We start from the raw sequence: 14,869 nt of genomic DNA, 5'->3' as shown, positions 1-14,869 counted from the left end.
GTCAAAACGTATCCCCCTGCCCCGATCAGAATTTAATATGAAACCGCCGCAAAAAAACAAAAAAGCTACAAACTCGCATCGGCACGGCAGTCGAATTCACAAACTGTTTCCGTTCCCGCGAATCTCGTAAGCGTGCGGTATGATGACCTTGCTCAACGACACTAATGAACAATGCATCGGCTTGATGTAATGCTTCGCCATTAAAGTAATCCGGCAAACCTCACCTCTAAACGTATCCCCCTGCGACTATAAAAACTTAATATGCTACCGTCGCAACAAAATAGCAACAAACTCACCTTGGACACGGCTTCTTCGCCTTGCCGGCCACGCATTCTGTCGATTTCGTTGCCACACGAACGGAGCTAACAACTTTCTTCTCCTTAGTACCTAGGCGAAGAGAAATCTCAAGGACCGAAAGTGCCCACATCGCGACCACTGTTCCTCGCGCATGCGCAGAAAGAGCGGAGAAATACAGTTATGATGTGCTCGTGCGTATCGCTGCCATGAAGTTAATTTTCCTTCTTTATCCCAGGCACATAAATATAGATAAAACAAAGTACATTAGGCCACCCTTACAACATTCGGAAAGAACAAATCACCGTAAGTGCATCAGACAGCTTTCTGCGGGTTGCAACACATTTAAATATTCATTTTTTCCATCTGCAGGTTAAGTCTGAAACCGTCTGCCGGAACCAATTGCACATGTTGACTCCATCACAGAATTTGCGACCAAGATACGTGCACTTTTTTATGATTAGGTCTGTTTCCGATTATTTACTGCTTCGCTACAACGTTGCGTTGCGCAACTGTGTTTTGGCTGTTTCCTACCACATCTGAATTGTTCATAGCTCTTACCCTGTATTATCTACCTTGTACTGTTTGCTTTGGTCCGTCGTTTTGTTTGCATGTTATATCTTTGAATTGTAATAATTAGGGTATTTAATTGCTTTCTTCTGTTTTGACCAACAATGTTTTGTTGTTTTGATTGTGACCCACTCCTGTATGAGCCTGTACAAAGGCTTACAGTATTGCTAAATAAATAAATAAATAAATAAAACTTAACCAATAGGTGCAATCTACTTTTTTTGTTGTTGTTTGTATAGAACGTTCATTGTCAAGAAATGTTTGTTTATGCAATGCGCAGTACAGAAGCTACTCCGAATGGAAACACGAAATGAAGCGAATGTCCATTGTGAGATGAAGCAGAGAGGTCACCGAGATGAAGATGATGTATAGTGCTTGGGGACATAAAAGTGGTAATGAGAGGTGTATACGTAGGAGCAGTATGGTGCACTAATTCTAAACTCATTCTGTAGGAACGGTCGGGAATGTTTGCATTCGCAGTGGCAAAACCAAAGAAAGTCAAAGCACGTACATCACTGATGTCTGTGTGGCTTAGGGATACCCTTGAGCTGATATAGTATGTCACGTTTTATGCCATGCAGTACTGAAACTACTTTGTCGGTCGGCACAAAGGGCTAATATAGGCCCGCTTCCTGGAGCTTACAGCCGGCGCACGTATTTGCATATATTCAGATTATTTGGAATACCGAAAGTCCCAGCAGCAGCAGCAGCACCCGTGCCGAACACGAGGGCTAGGCAACGAAAGCTTCGCATAATTATCATTAAGTCGGGTGGACGTTATCTCGAGGTTCACTTATCACAGAACTTCGTTGTGCCGCCTCTAGCATATAACGTGTCTGCAGAACGACGTGAGGGCAGAGAAGGTGTCCGACTCGACAAGGGCAAGGTGAATCTTAGCACGTGATAATTTGCTCTGCCACATATTCAGGGACGTTATAAAGTCCAGAGCAGCGCACGCTTTGCAACGAATCCTTAAGCAGTAGATCCGTGATCGCAACTACAGGCATGCGTTGAAGAAGCCGTTACCCCGCCCATAAAGTTCGAACTACATGGAATCGGTCAGCTGCACTGCAGAAAGGAATTGCGCAGGTGTCCCAATCGCAAATAATATAGGAAAAGTTTGATTTCTAATTTCTAACTTCTAATTTTGTTGCTATAAAACAAACTGTCAAGATAAGAATGCCATGCAAATGTGGTATTCAATTTACCGACAAGTAATCAGAAATTTCTTATTGTTTCATTGCGCATACTTAACCATTTCAGATTGCGAGGCATTGTGCTGGATGTATTTAGTACTGTACGGAAAGCAATGTGTCATCTTTCCGCCACGAAGCCGCATTGCAATGGCCGACAAAAGAATTGGCGCGATTATCGCGCCACTTTAGTCAGTAAGTTGTCAAAGCAAAAACCTCTAGTTAAATACCTTGTGCGCAGCACCAGTTGTGAAGAATACGGAGTAAAAGTTTGCAAGGAAACGTACTGCTGTACCAGGTAAGTATTTGCGGTACTGGTCTTTTAAAGTGTGGAATTATATTTGCTGGAAAAGCAATGCATGTCGCTGGAAATGTTGTGTACCCATTGTAGAAATGGTGCAGAGTACATTGTTCCTAGGAAAAATAAAGATGTTATTCTTTCAGTATGCGACAGCTTAAATTTTACAATTGCAGCATGCCCGCTAAAGCTATGAAGAAAAACTATTTAGCAAAGCCTCGCTAATTAAATGGGCAATTTATCATGCAAATGCTTGTTTGCGCCATTGATATGACAATGTGGCTCTGGAAAATTGACATTTTGTCTGCGACCTCCTAATTGCATTATTCTGAGAGAATTGTCGCTGGAAAGGGTATATGATCCCTCAGGGTCACCATCAGTAATTAGCGAGCAGCTTTACCGAACACGCGTAGTCACCCTGAGTTCTTCCACGTGCGGACCCCGTCAAAACACTTCAACCTCCGCGCCACGTGTTTGAAACGTAGGATTTGAAATTGCCTGCATTCAAAGTGAATACGTGCATGCCCTGTCACTTTCTGGATAAAGCCGATCCATTGTCTCTTTTCATAATACAAGCCACTGTCAGAGGAGAATAATTCCATTCCAGGAACAATCACGCGTGTTTTTATTCGCATAGGTTTTCCGTTGTCTTTACGCGCCGCGGTTGCATAGTGGCTATGGTGGTAGGCTGCAAAGCACGAGGTCTCGGGATCGAGTTCCGGCCACGGCGGGCGCATTTCGACGGGGGTGAAATGCGAAAACACCCGTGTACTTCAATTTAGGTGCACGTTAAAGAACTCCAGGTGGTCGAAATTTCCGGAGTCTTCCTCTACGGCGTGAATCATAATGAGAAAATGGTTTTGGCAGGTAAAACCACATAATTTAATTTTGCGGTTCTGTTTCGCCAGTTGACGGTGTGGGCTTCTCAAGGTCTCAGGTATTTCCATCAACGACAAGATGGTCTTTTTAAGTGGAAAAACATTGGGCTAGCATACACGTGGACACTAAAGTATCAAATAAACGCGAGACCGGAAACAGGAGGGATGTCGGTCTCCTTACAGAAATGTCGAGGTAACCTGACACGCATGACAACACCACAAAGAAAAACAAAAGTGTTTTTTTCTCGCGAACGTTGCACCCGTTGGGGCCAACCTCATTTATCTTTGTACACTTTGTTATCTAAAAGGTTGCCAAATTAACAATAAGCGGCGTCAGTTTCGGAGACCCACGAGTGAAACGTGCGCAACGGACATAGGAACGACGGGCTAGCAAGAACAAGAAAAAGAAGTGTCATCCAACGTGAGACGAGGGTGACAGTTTTAAACGGCGACTTCATCAGTGCAAAATGAAACGTCTCATCCCATTCTCGTGCACAACCACCAGGAAGTTATTGGCCAGCGTAAAATTAACCGGAGAGAGTATAAATGATCCGTAGCAAAGCGCTGTGGGGAACAATCTGCTAACAGAATGAAGCAGTCGTTGGTTGTGCTGTTCGCTGCTCTGGCTGTGGTGCTGCTGTCCAGATCAGACGCTGGCAAGGGACCCAATGTTCTGCAGCGCGACGTACCAGACGCTTTCAAGGTAAGAATGAATGGCGCGTGAAAGAGTACAATCAGCTCTTCTCAACGGAGTAATAGGAATGCTTTCTCTTTTTTACAGCACTGGTGCGTTATAAGATGAGCCAAAATTTGGTTATCAAAGTTGGTTGTTGGAGTTGCTTATATGTGCGATTAAAATATGAATAGCGGTGTTGTTTATTTGAGTTGTGTTGGTTTCTATTTCTCGAAAAAAAAAAGCATATCCATACGCATGATGTGAATAGAGAAGCTAAAAAAAAAAACTGTCGTTCACAAGCGGACTGTGTTCCAAATTTGATTCGAATACAGAGAAACAGTTTCAATTGTTCAAAAATATTGGCCCCTCAGATACAGCCTGAGTGAATGTCGTGCGCTTGCGTGCTGATGAATGGTTGAAAAACCTTATTGTAAGTCCTGAGATACGCGATTATCGCGCAGCGGATGACAATCTCGAAAATATTCTCGGTACAGGCAGAATAAGTTTTATTGTTGCCTTTGCTACCTAAATTAAAACAGGCATTTCGTTAGAGACCGCCCGTGGTTGCTAAGCGGCTATGGTTCGCCTGGTAAGCAAGAGGTCGCGGCATCAAATCCCGGCCGGGGCGGCCCCATTTCAATGGGGTCAAAGTACAAGAACGCCTGAGTCCCGTGCTTCGTGGGCACGTTAAAGATCCTGAGAGGTTAAAAATTAATCCGGAGTCCGTCACTACGGCGTTCCTCATTATCAAATCGTAGCTTTGACACTTACAACCCCAGAAATAATCTTTAAGTAGTATCGCGTAGAAGGGCTCCGAATGGAATGGGTTTTTTGTGCTGTGAAAGTGATCATCAACTCTAGAGAAGCAGATGCGGCAGTTGTTATAGTAATGATAAGCACGCGGATCAGTGCTGGCTGCGCAGCAGCAGGCACTCGTCACCACAAAACACAATAAAGAAACACCAACATGAGGCAAACATGCATTCAGCGATTCAGCGTGCTTGTGCCTGACACATGCAAACGTGAGCCATTGCAAAATCGATGAGAAACGTCGGACGACTCCCACAAAGACACTGCCGGATCCGTCTAACGTACCTCTAAGAAATTTGTGGAGAGATGTCGGACTTGACTTTAGCCACTGCCAACATGATATGATGTTTTGTTACATGCGGTCTATGAAGCAAGCGTAGACAAAGACATTCAAGAAGAGCGGACGTTCTCATAGAGCCCAGCGGCCGAATTGGCAGTAACGCACTAAGCGGATCGGATTAACTCCTTCCGCTTTCTGTTTTGGGCGCCGCGTTTTGAATGCTAGTTGCCACGCGCTACGCCGGATGCGCCTTTCTTTTACGTTTTTAGCGCACTAAAAGGGACGAGGGACAGAAGTGCAACGCGGGCACCTCGTCCCTTTTTGTGCGCTAAAAATGTAAAAGTTATAAAATTCCAACACCCGCAAACCTACGCTCTCTTCTATTCTTGGTTTCTGCTGGTCGATCGCGCGCGGTCTTAGTGTGGAATCATTTAATTAAAATGAATGCGAAGTATCTTTACAAGCTTTCACCGAATCTGTACCATGTGAAATTTCATAAAGTAGACGAAAATCGCCTTGTAATGAGGAAATCTTTATCTCGTTCTGTATAAATGCTCGTTCCGGGCTTTTTGTGTGTTCATCCATTGCCGTAGTACTAGGTAAGCAGCAGTAGTTCCCATACGAAGCTCCACCGAATGGTATCAGCTAAAGAAGTAAATTACTAGCATGTATTATTTTGGTATTCAGACCCCATAGGAATACCGCGTGTAAAGGGGAAACGTGCGCAAGTGGTAAATAGGTGACATTAGAAACAAAAGCAATTCGAGTTTACATACATGGTGATAGTACGCTATACACAGAGGTGGCCACAACACCGGCTCTCAGCCAGACCATGCTACACGCTCGCAGAATGCCTTCTAACCGCACTCAAGAGAAATGCGTGGGTGCAAACATTGTTTTCAATTGTTCCGAAGACAGAATTTTCGAGTTCCTCGTTTTTGAATTCCTCGGCGTTATATTTTGTGTGTTCATACGGCGCGAGTAACACATTCCTGTGTTATTACTCTTGGCAATCGCTTACTGAGTCTTTGACAAGCGTGAGTACCGAAAGAAGATATATGTTGGGGGGGGGGGGGGGCATAGAAAGCGTCATAAAATTGTCTGACTAAAATTCAGTGCACGCCCAACTAACTGTCATTACGGCCTGCTTACTTGCTTGCTAACTGCGTCATAACCCCAGGTATGGCGAGCGTGCCTGATATTTATACATAAAAGTAACAACATTAATTACAATAATTTTGGGGGTCAGAGAAAGCGTCACGAATTTTTCCCTGTAAGATTCAGTACACGTGGAACTAACTGCATCACACGGCCAAGCTGTTTTTCGCTACCTGCATCACAAGGCCGGGCGCTGCCACTGTGGATGAAAAGTACACCAAAACGTAATGAAATTAGTTACAATAATGTAGTGGGTCAGATAAAGCACTAAAACTTGGCCCGGTAAGAATCAGTACATGTGAAACTGCGTCACACGGCCGAAGTGCTTCTAGCTAACTGGGTCGTAAAGAAGGGTGCGGCGAGCGTGCCCAAAAACTACCGAAATAATTTATAATAATGTTGGGGCTCATACAACGCGTTGCAAACATCTCTCAGGGTCATTAACTAGAGTTACCTGTGGCAGGACCGCTTAGGTGTTCTTCGCTAATTGCATCACAAGTCTCGGTTCCGTGCCGTAAAAGTCAAAATCGCCTCAAATGCATAGCAGACTGTCAAACAAAATTTCTCACGTTGACCTAGTACAATAGTGCAGTCGAGCCGTGTCGAAGTGCAGAAGGAACGCAAGAATACGCCGGGAGCCCTACACGAAAGCTACATCCAAAAGAGACGGGTTGCCGAACAGGCGAACTTCACATGCGCAACCGGACTCGCTGGCTTCAGTGGCCTGTCTGGCGCATGACGGATACATCTGCCGCGTCTGGCGTGCCGTTAGCCTGTTGCTAGGTGACTCAAGAAGTATAAGTCGCAAAATATAAAAATATGAAGAAAACGTCTGTAAGCTCACTTCATATTCTTTCTTCCTATGTTCGCTTCAACTAGCGGATAACATTAACAATGGGTGTGACGTGTTTTCTGTTGCCAGTTTTCGCCGAGTGTATCCTCTTGTCGAATTTCTTTCTCTGCTAAGCTAAGCTTACGCTGACTAAACAGAAAAAACGTTTCAGGAATTAACCAACTCATTTTAATTTCTTAATTAACTAACAATATGTATGTCCCTTTGCTTTGTACCTTTTGTATTTGTACAAGTAATTAATATTATTCATAATAGAAGGAGTTTGGTCTCTCATGTTGGATTGATTATTCGTTGTTATTCTGCTTTTTCGCACGCTTTCGGTGATTTTTGATGCTTTTTCAGTGATTGGAGTTACCAATAACTTATGTATTCAATTTCCTGTTATAAATCACAATCTTACCTTATTATTATTTCTATTGTTCACATGACCGTACTTCTTTGCTGATTTTGCATAATAACCGTATTTAGGTAATCATAGGATGTCCTCCCGGCAATTTTTTTGAGAACTCTGGGACCTCCTTCTGTAACACTAATACCATGTAACTCCAACATGACTGTTGCAATAAAATTGAGTTGGCTTCACTTGTACGTAGAGTCTGCTCTGTCACGTCCTTAGATCTTCTGAGAGACGCGTCATATCCTAAACGCGCAGCCTACCACCGATATTTATTAGCAAGCATGATACCTGAACTCTCGTTTCTTTATTGCTAGGTCTTCGCAGCGTTCCCTTACGCTGTCGCTATTTCCGACGCTGACAATGATACCATCTTTGAATGCCTGACTGCTATACGCAAGGACTTTGACCCAGAGGCGAAGACAGTAACCTATGTGTGGTCAATAAATGAGGGTCCTGGCCAGAGGTAAGTCTTTCGTAACACTCGTTTCGGAAAAAATGAAATAAAGAAAGCGCTTGCGCTCTTCAACGCTACAAAGGTGCTATAGCCCGGCACAACATTGCCCGTGCAAAAATGATTAAGCTTGTCCTTGCTATAAAGATGTGTAAGATTTCATCCTGCGTTTTAACAGTATACTAGCATTATAAAATCAGTCGTCACTTACAGCGCAAACATAGACGATGTGCTGTAAGTGACGATTGATACCATAGAATACCAACTAGCCAGTACCCAAAACTTGCTTATAAAATTACCCTGATCATTTGAAGGTTTTACAGGGTCCGTACAAAATGCTCTGCTTCCTGTATTTTCCAAAAAAGTAGCAGGTATAAAGTAAAAAAAAACATTTACGAAACCGAACGTTGCAGACTCAGTTTCGCGTCTTGGGCAATTAATCGAAAATCTTATCTAAAACTAAAATCACAGCTCCCGCGCTTTTTTTTTGAGGGGGCAATAAATCTTACGCGAAGGATTTTGTGCAAAACTGGTTGTGTAACCTCTTTCAAGGTTGCGCAAACTACTACGTGTGGTACGTATGCGTGAAGGGCGAGCAATTACGTGTGTGACGCGACATTGTGTGTGACGATTCCTGCGCGACGGCCCCCGCAGCACGGTGGCAACGAGGATGGCAGGATAACGCCAACGACAATGACTTGGCTTCCTTTAAAGCAGAACTAACCTGTCGCTTCGGAGATTCGCTGAAAAACTGGTGCAAATTGTGACAACACGACGAAACTGGAACGAGGATCATGTGAAGCATGGTTCCCTCACGCCTTCTATGCATGCCTCTGTTACCTTGTGAGTGGAGCGCCTGGCCATGGCGATGCTGGCTTCGGTTAAAATCTCAACACCAGCCGCGTTTTATTTTCATTCGAAAGATTCCGGCTTATGCGGCAGGACAGAAACGAAGTACCACGTAGTAGGTAAGGCATTGTTCACAGTTATCTAACTGTGGTTGAAACAAAGAGCCGCTTCTCAATTCCTAACGTCTCATCTATCGTAGCTTGTATATAGTGGTCTACGTAAAATTTACCTGCCTCATCTGTAGCAGCACTAGGTATTTTCTCGCACTCACGGATGACGTTACGCATACACACATTGGCATGAAATGGTAACGTGAGAAAACAGACGAGAAAGGGGATTATTTTGCGACGTTTTCTATTTTCGCCAAACTGTTCATTTACACAAACTTACTTTTAGCGCCAGAGCACTTTTAAGGGGCCCCCTACGTCAACATGACAAAATAAAGATCACAATTTATCGGGTCAAATAAGGGTTCGTGATTACTTCTTTTTGTTGGCATTTTATTCCGGAATCTTATTAAATGAAGCAAGAACTTTACGCTCATACAGAAGAATACAGTGGTGTGCGGCGCAGTGATTTACGTACATCATAGGGTGCAAAATTACTATTACACAAGTTTGAGTGGCCTCCCCACACATTTCTTTCTTCCTCCCAACGAAAGGCAGTAAAATGAATGTAAATGGAGAAATAAGACTTAAAGTTCACATAAATTTGCTTGTAAACACGATGCTATAAGAAAACTTTCTCTGAGAGGCTTCTATCTGAGCGCATCGTTTTTCTCGCCATCCATGCTTTACATTTTGTTTGCTGCATTCTAAAGTGAAATATCAAATATACCGATTGAAAGGAGGAAATCAGAGGTTAAGCAAGTCAATATTTCACGAAGATTCTTGAATATTGTGAAAGACATCTCTAGCATCGTATTTACAACAGTACAACTCAATATTATTTATGCATGTACCCTGCAATATTATCCTGCATGTACCCAGGTACATGCAGGAGCCAATGCATGGTTTCTCACAATGCGCTCGGCACAAAGTTCTGGTACATTTTAGCATTTGGAGTACCACTACATTGGCAAAGGTACATAAATCTAATTTTCTCACTTTATAATCGTACATTTGGTTATAATGATCCTTCCTATATTTTACACGCCTTCCTTTTTGTCCCCGCTCTTCTTTCATTCTTTACTTTCCCTTTCACGTCCCCTAGGGAAGGGTAGCAAACCGGATGCATTAACTCTGGTTAACCTCCCTACCTTTCTCTCATTTGAATCTCTCTCTCTTTCTTTTTTAGCATTTGAAGAGATCACATGTGGAGTTCACGGGCATACTGATGCGTCTGAACTTTATTGAAAGGCTATGAACTGTATTAGGCGTTGCACAGGATGGGTGCTTATTGCCGAATGTTGCCTTTCAGGAAGCATGTTGGTCTTCATCACACAGCTGGGGCAACGCCAGATGCCACAAACTTCACAGTTGGCAAAGGTATATAAATTTATATTTTCTCATTTCATAATCGTACTTGTAAAACTCAACGCCTGCTCTACTGTGTCGTAACGAAGAGCTTCTGCATTTGTCGTCCAGTGCTGAACGAAAAATAGCCGTGAACACTTCTGGAAATGTTTTCTTTCGTTCCATAACATAAAGACGTGAACTGATATCGCCGAATGAAATTCTCCGTATTTTACAGCAAAATGGGTTAATTAATCCTGTGTGAAAATGCAAGTGTAAAAATTATACCTCGAATACATCTTCAGTCTTTACGTTCTATTCAAGGTTTCATTCTAGGCTGCAGCTCCCGTAATTGCTAAGGCCGCTAATGTATATGTGCAACGCTGCCGGTATGCTCTAGACGGCAGTATCTGGATGTGTAAACGTCCGACGTCTTTTGACATGAGACCTCGCACGTGCAGCTTCTGGTTGTCCTACCTGAGCTGCATATCGTCGTCTCCGTTTGTGCCGCTTGCACCATGAAAATAATCCACGTCGACTCCGGTGTCGTATAGTTTAGCGAGAAATAATTCTAATGGCGCTGTTTTTAAAACGGAGAGACAACACCTAGCCTACAAGAGGTAATGCGATTCTACTGCAGCTACTGCAGCCTAGAATTCTGCCAATCTCTCAGTGATTTTTTTTCACTTCGTGAAGACTTTTACATCTACATTGCAAATTTACCTATGCTACCAACGACCATGGTAGGTGTTTGCTATTTAATGCTTGTATTCCAGTTGTCGAAAGTCTCTCTCTTCGTAATTCCACATTTTTGGCGAAAACTAAATCAATCTGTATGGGCAACATATGCCTACACGAGAATAATTTTTTGCATTTACCTAACACCTACGTCTTGCACAGACCCCCAAAACTCTCATCCCCGCTCTCTTTCCGATCATTTCCCTAGCTGTCAAAAATAAACTCAAAAGCGCACTGTTATTCTCCAACCCATGGGGAGTAGGATAGTGTTCAACACTGCCAAGTAAATTAGTTGCTGCTCTTGCAAAAACGAGTTCCTTTGTCAAATCGTTAGCTGTAGTCCGGGACATTTTAAATTTTAGATAAATTCTGACTACCTGCTATTTATGTAAATATACTTTCCCTGTAAACTTTCTAGCTTTTAGAAGTTTCCTTGTGGTGTGATTTTTTCATAGATTTACTTCGAAATGCAACCTTTTTGCAGATTCCAATACGGTGGAAGTGGGGTATGTAATCTGGAGCGACTACAAAGACTGCGCCATCACGGAAGTTCCGCACTTCGCAGACCGTAAGAATTAAGTCAAAGTGTACTCAACCGATCGTTCAATGAGATTATTTCTTGCGGTTTAAGCTAAACTTCTGTGGCGTACACACCATTAAGAGTGAGCAATTATTAAAGAAAAAGGTGTTGAACAGTTACTCAAAATAATGTTCCCGCCCCTAAAATTAAGTGCCGGATGTTTCTGCGTTCCGGCAAAACAACCAATGAAGCCCCCTCTAATACACCACACCATAAATATTGTAGGAAGTAGGTACACTTTGGACTTAAAAAAGCGGCCATATTTGGGCTTTAAATGTGAATGAGTTTGTAAGTTTAACAGTAAATCTGGGCTATAGTGCCCCCATATGCGATAACAAATATGAACAAAAATATCAATTCAGCCGTGCGTTACAAAATTGACGCAAAAGTGTATTTTTGTGTGTAATGTCTGCGTGTGGACGTTCCCTACAATTTCATGAAATAACGAAACTTCAATACAGTGCCATCTGTACTTACTAAGTTGCCACAATTAGGGATTTTGCAAGCACTGCATTCCTTATTTCTATCAGAAGCAAGCATTTCATGGCAGCTTTCTTACCTTAAGCAGCTGCATGTCGAAGCCTCGAAGCGGACGAAACATGTTACTGGAAGTTTAACAAAAATCGTACATTTCTTTCAGAAAGCAAGCAGGCCAGAAGCCGACAGTTCTGACAGTACTACTTTACCTACTAAGCGAGATAGCTGGGATGGGCTCAAAAAAAAAAAAGGAAGATGCTGTGTGCATATATCAAAACACAGGCTTTGCGTAGCCCTGTTTTCAAATCAACGATTGGCTATTATTTGCAATGCTAGTAGTCCTGTGCCACTAAATATTGTAGCATAAGAAAACAAGTACCGAGCAACGCGCTTCCAAAAAAAAGAAGAAAACATGCTGATGCTCACACGCAACGGCGTGTAGCACAACCAAGAAAAATGTTTCAGCATTCTTCATGACAGCGTGACACATCCTTATGTAATCATAACTTAGTAATCATGGAAAGAGAGGGAAAGATAGAAGGACAGGATGTGGTTCCGCGTGCAGCCATTTATATACCATTGACAATGTGTGTGGGCATCCCAGGTAGTGCGAAAGAGGAGACCTTACTTTTGGCAATTTATTGAGAGCTCTATTTGCTGTTTTGATGGTGAGCGAGATATGACCGCAGCCCTTGCATCAACTCTAGAAGCTTGTTCAAGCTTAGAGTGGGAAGTTAGCAGAACTGATCAATTCCTGGATACTCTGTCCTGAAGGCACCCGACTAAGGCATTTCCAACAAAGCACGAGACTCACTTGCAGGTAACAACACAAATGTAACATATAAATTTGTACTTTTCCTAATACGAAACTCCTGAAAACGTCGGCTGTAGTTAATGAGAATGAGTCTCTAAATCATTGCAGGTAGTAACAACCCCTGTTCCCAGAACTGGGATTGCGTCAAGCTTTTAGACGCCTCAGCATGTGCGTTTTTCTCTGTATCCCGTGGTTATTTAGTAGCCATGGCGTTGCGCGGCTGAGCTAAAAAATTGCGGCTTTGGTCATGGCGGCTCCGTTTCGATGGGGGCGAAATGCAAAAACACTCGTTTGCTTAGACTCAGGTGCATGTTAAAGAACCCCAGGTGTTTAAAATTTATCCAGCGTCCCCCACTGCGGCGCGCTATATAATCAGATATTTTCTGCATGTAGAACCCTAGGAGCTTCATTTCTTTGATAACGTGCAAAGTGTTCAGTTATGAATACAGCATCCAACTTGCTGCTGCAACGCACACTTTCATAAAGCGTTTGTTACTAGCAATATCTCACGGGGAAAAAAACGAAGTTTGAATGTTTAGATCTGAAAAAAAATAGCCCGAACGCTGCCTACTTCTTCACGCTGGTGCACCACTATAGAAGTTGATGTGCATAGATCATCTAGCACGGACACTAGGGCTAGAATCCTGAGTGAGGTAATTACTTTCTGTAATATAACGTAAAACCGGCATTTGCGAGAATTATGACCCACAAGCCGCGCATGTCAGCTGTCCCAAACTACAGCGAGTGAGGCACACTTGGGCAGTGATAAATAGATTCGGCGTCGAGTCTTCCATAACTCTTAGACACTTTGATGGACTAGTACATAAACGCTCATTGAGTCAGCGATCTAAAAAAGCAGATAACGTAAAAGAGCGTTGTTTGCAACTATTTTTTTGTGAATGAACAGACGAAGCTTTGACTTCACGAAGGCCATCTCATTAAAGGTATCACACAAGTAGCCCCCACTCATCAATTTTTGTTACAATAACATGGTACCGGCTAAATCGTTCTGACACACCATGTACTAATTGTGGTGGACCATTCTAGAGAGGATCCTAAATACACAATGTTATTATGTTACAATGTTACACGAAATCACCGAATAAGACAAATTCACCCCTTTCTAAAAAATTCCATGCACTTTTTTTATTAGAGAATGGAAAGAAAGCAACACTGATAGGTGCCGTCCTTCTTCCCTGTTGTCAAGGGGTGTAAATCCATTCATACGATGAGAATGGATATGAAGGCTCATCTGAGAACTATCATACAGATCTACCCCGTCTGATTTTCTCACTCTTCATGTGAACACTAATTGTTGTGCTTGTCAATCTACTTGATACCTCGGTCGCGTTGATGAGTCCGTGAAGTGCAGCCGGCATATTCTGTCCCAAACTACAGCTTCTGTGTGGTTGACAATATTTGCACTCATAAAGTTCGGGTCAACTTTTCTATTCAGAGTACGAGTAGCGTGCTGTTGTGGTACTGCAGGGATCTCTAAGCTCTCAGAACATCGTTCTTTATTTTTTTTCTTGCTCTACAGAATGCACACTATGGGTGTCAAAAGAAGTGGAGGACCTTGTACCCCTTTACTGTCTCGAGCAGTTTCACGACGTGTGTGGTGTCGTTGTGCCCCTTCACGACAGCGACCTGTGCGAGGATGACGAGAATGACGAGGAGGACGAAGATGACTAGGCGCCTAAGGCACCCGCTGGATAAACCGCTGGCGATACTGATATAAGCACGGATGTCATGGTTGTATAAGGGTGGCGGTCAGGATCTTTACCAAATAAAGGTTTGCTTGGAAGTATTGATGATTTCTTACTACGCCCACTTTTCTTTGTTTTGCTTGCGCATAATGGCAGTCGACGCTTACGTTCAAAGTTATGGCAAGTACTTGTGACTGATTAACGAGCGAGGTGAAAAGGCAACAGACATATCAGGCAGGCGCTGTGGACAAGCCATTGAAAACACGCTGAAGCGCAAATTCAAAGCGAAGGTGCTAGAAGTTTGGTCTTGCGCTGTAGGTAGAAAGATAGAAGCCTATTGGAGAGAAATGAGCAAATGTTGGCAGGCAGAATTTGTCTCTAGCCTTTGCCATA

The 14,869-nt window shown here is 43.0% G+C and overlaps 1 protein-coding gene across 1 annotated transcript; it reads left to right on the top strand.

Annotated features, from left to right (window-relative positions):
• The first annotated feature begins 3,793 nt into the window (after nt 1-3,793).
• On the top strand, nt 3,794-14,596 carry LOC142584859 (uncharacterized). Its single transcript, XM_075695168.1, has 5 exons — nt 3,794-3,936; nt 7,722-7,870; nt 10,127-10,194; nt 11,384-11,467; nt 14,311-14,596. The coding sequence occupies exons 1-5, from the start codon at nt 3,823-3,825 to the stop codon at nt 14,460-14,462; spliced, it is 567 nt and encodes a 188-aa protein (XP_075551283.1). The 5' UTR covers nt 3,794-3,822; the 3' UTR covers nt 14,463-14,596.
• Nucleotides 14,597-14,869: the final 273 nt, after the last annotated feature.

This window comes from Dermacentor variabilis, chromosome 6, assembly GCF_050947875.1.
Source record: "Dermacentor variabilis isolate Ectoservices chromosome 6, ASM5094787v1, whole genome shotgun sequence".
NCBI lineage: Eukaryota > Metazoa > Arthropoda > Arachnida > Ixodida > Ixodidae > Dermacentor > Dermacentor variabilis.
This window is presented reverse-complemented; position numbering and strand designations above follow the sequence as displayed.

What these genes read in the sequence shown, in the direction of transcription:
- LOC142584859 (XM_075695168.1), top strand. Translation starts at nt 3,823, where the DNA reads ATGAAGCAGTCGTTGGTTGTGCTGTTCGCTGCTCTGGCTGTGGTGCTG. An exon ending in ACGTACCAGACGCTTTCAAG is followed by an intron (nt 3,937 to 7,721) that starts GTAAGAATGAAT and finishes CTTTATTGCTAG; the next exon opens with GTCTTCGCAGCGTTCCCTTA. An exon ending in AAACTTCACAGTTGGCAAAG is followed by an intron (nt 10,195 to 11,383) that starts GTATATAAATTT and finishes ACCTTTTTGCAG; the next exon opens with ATTCCAATACGGTGGAAGTG.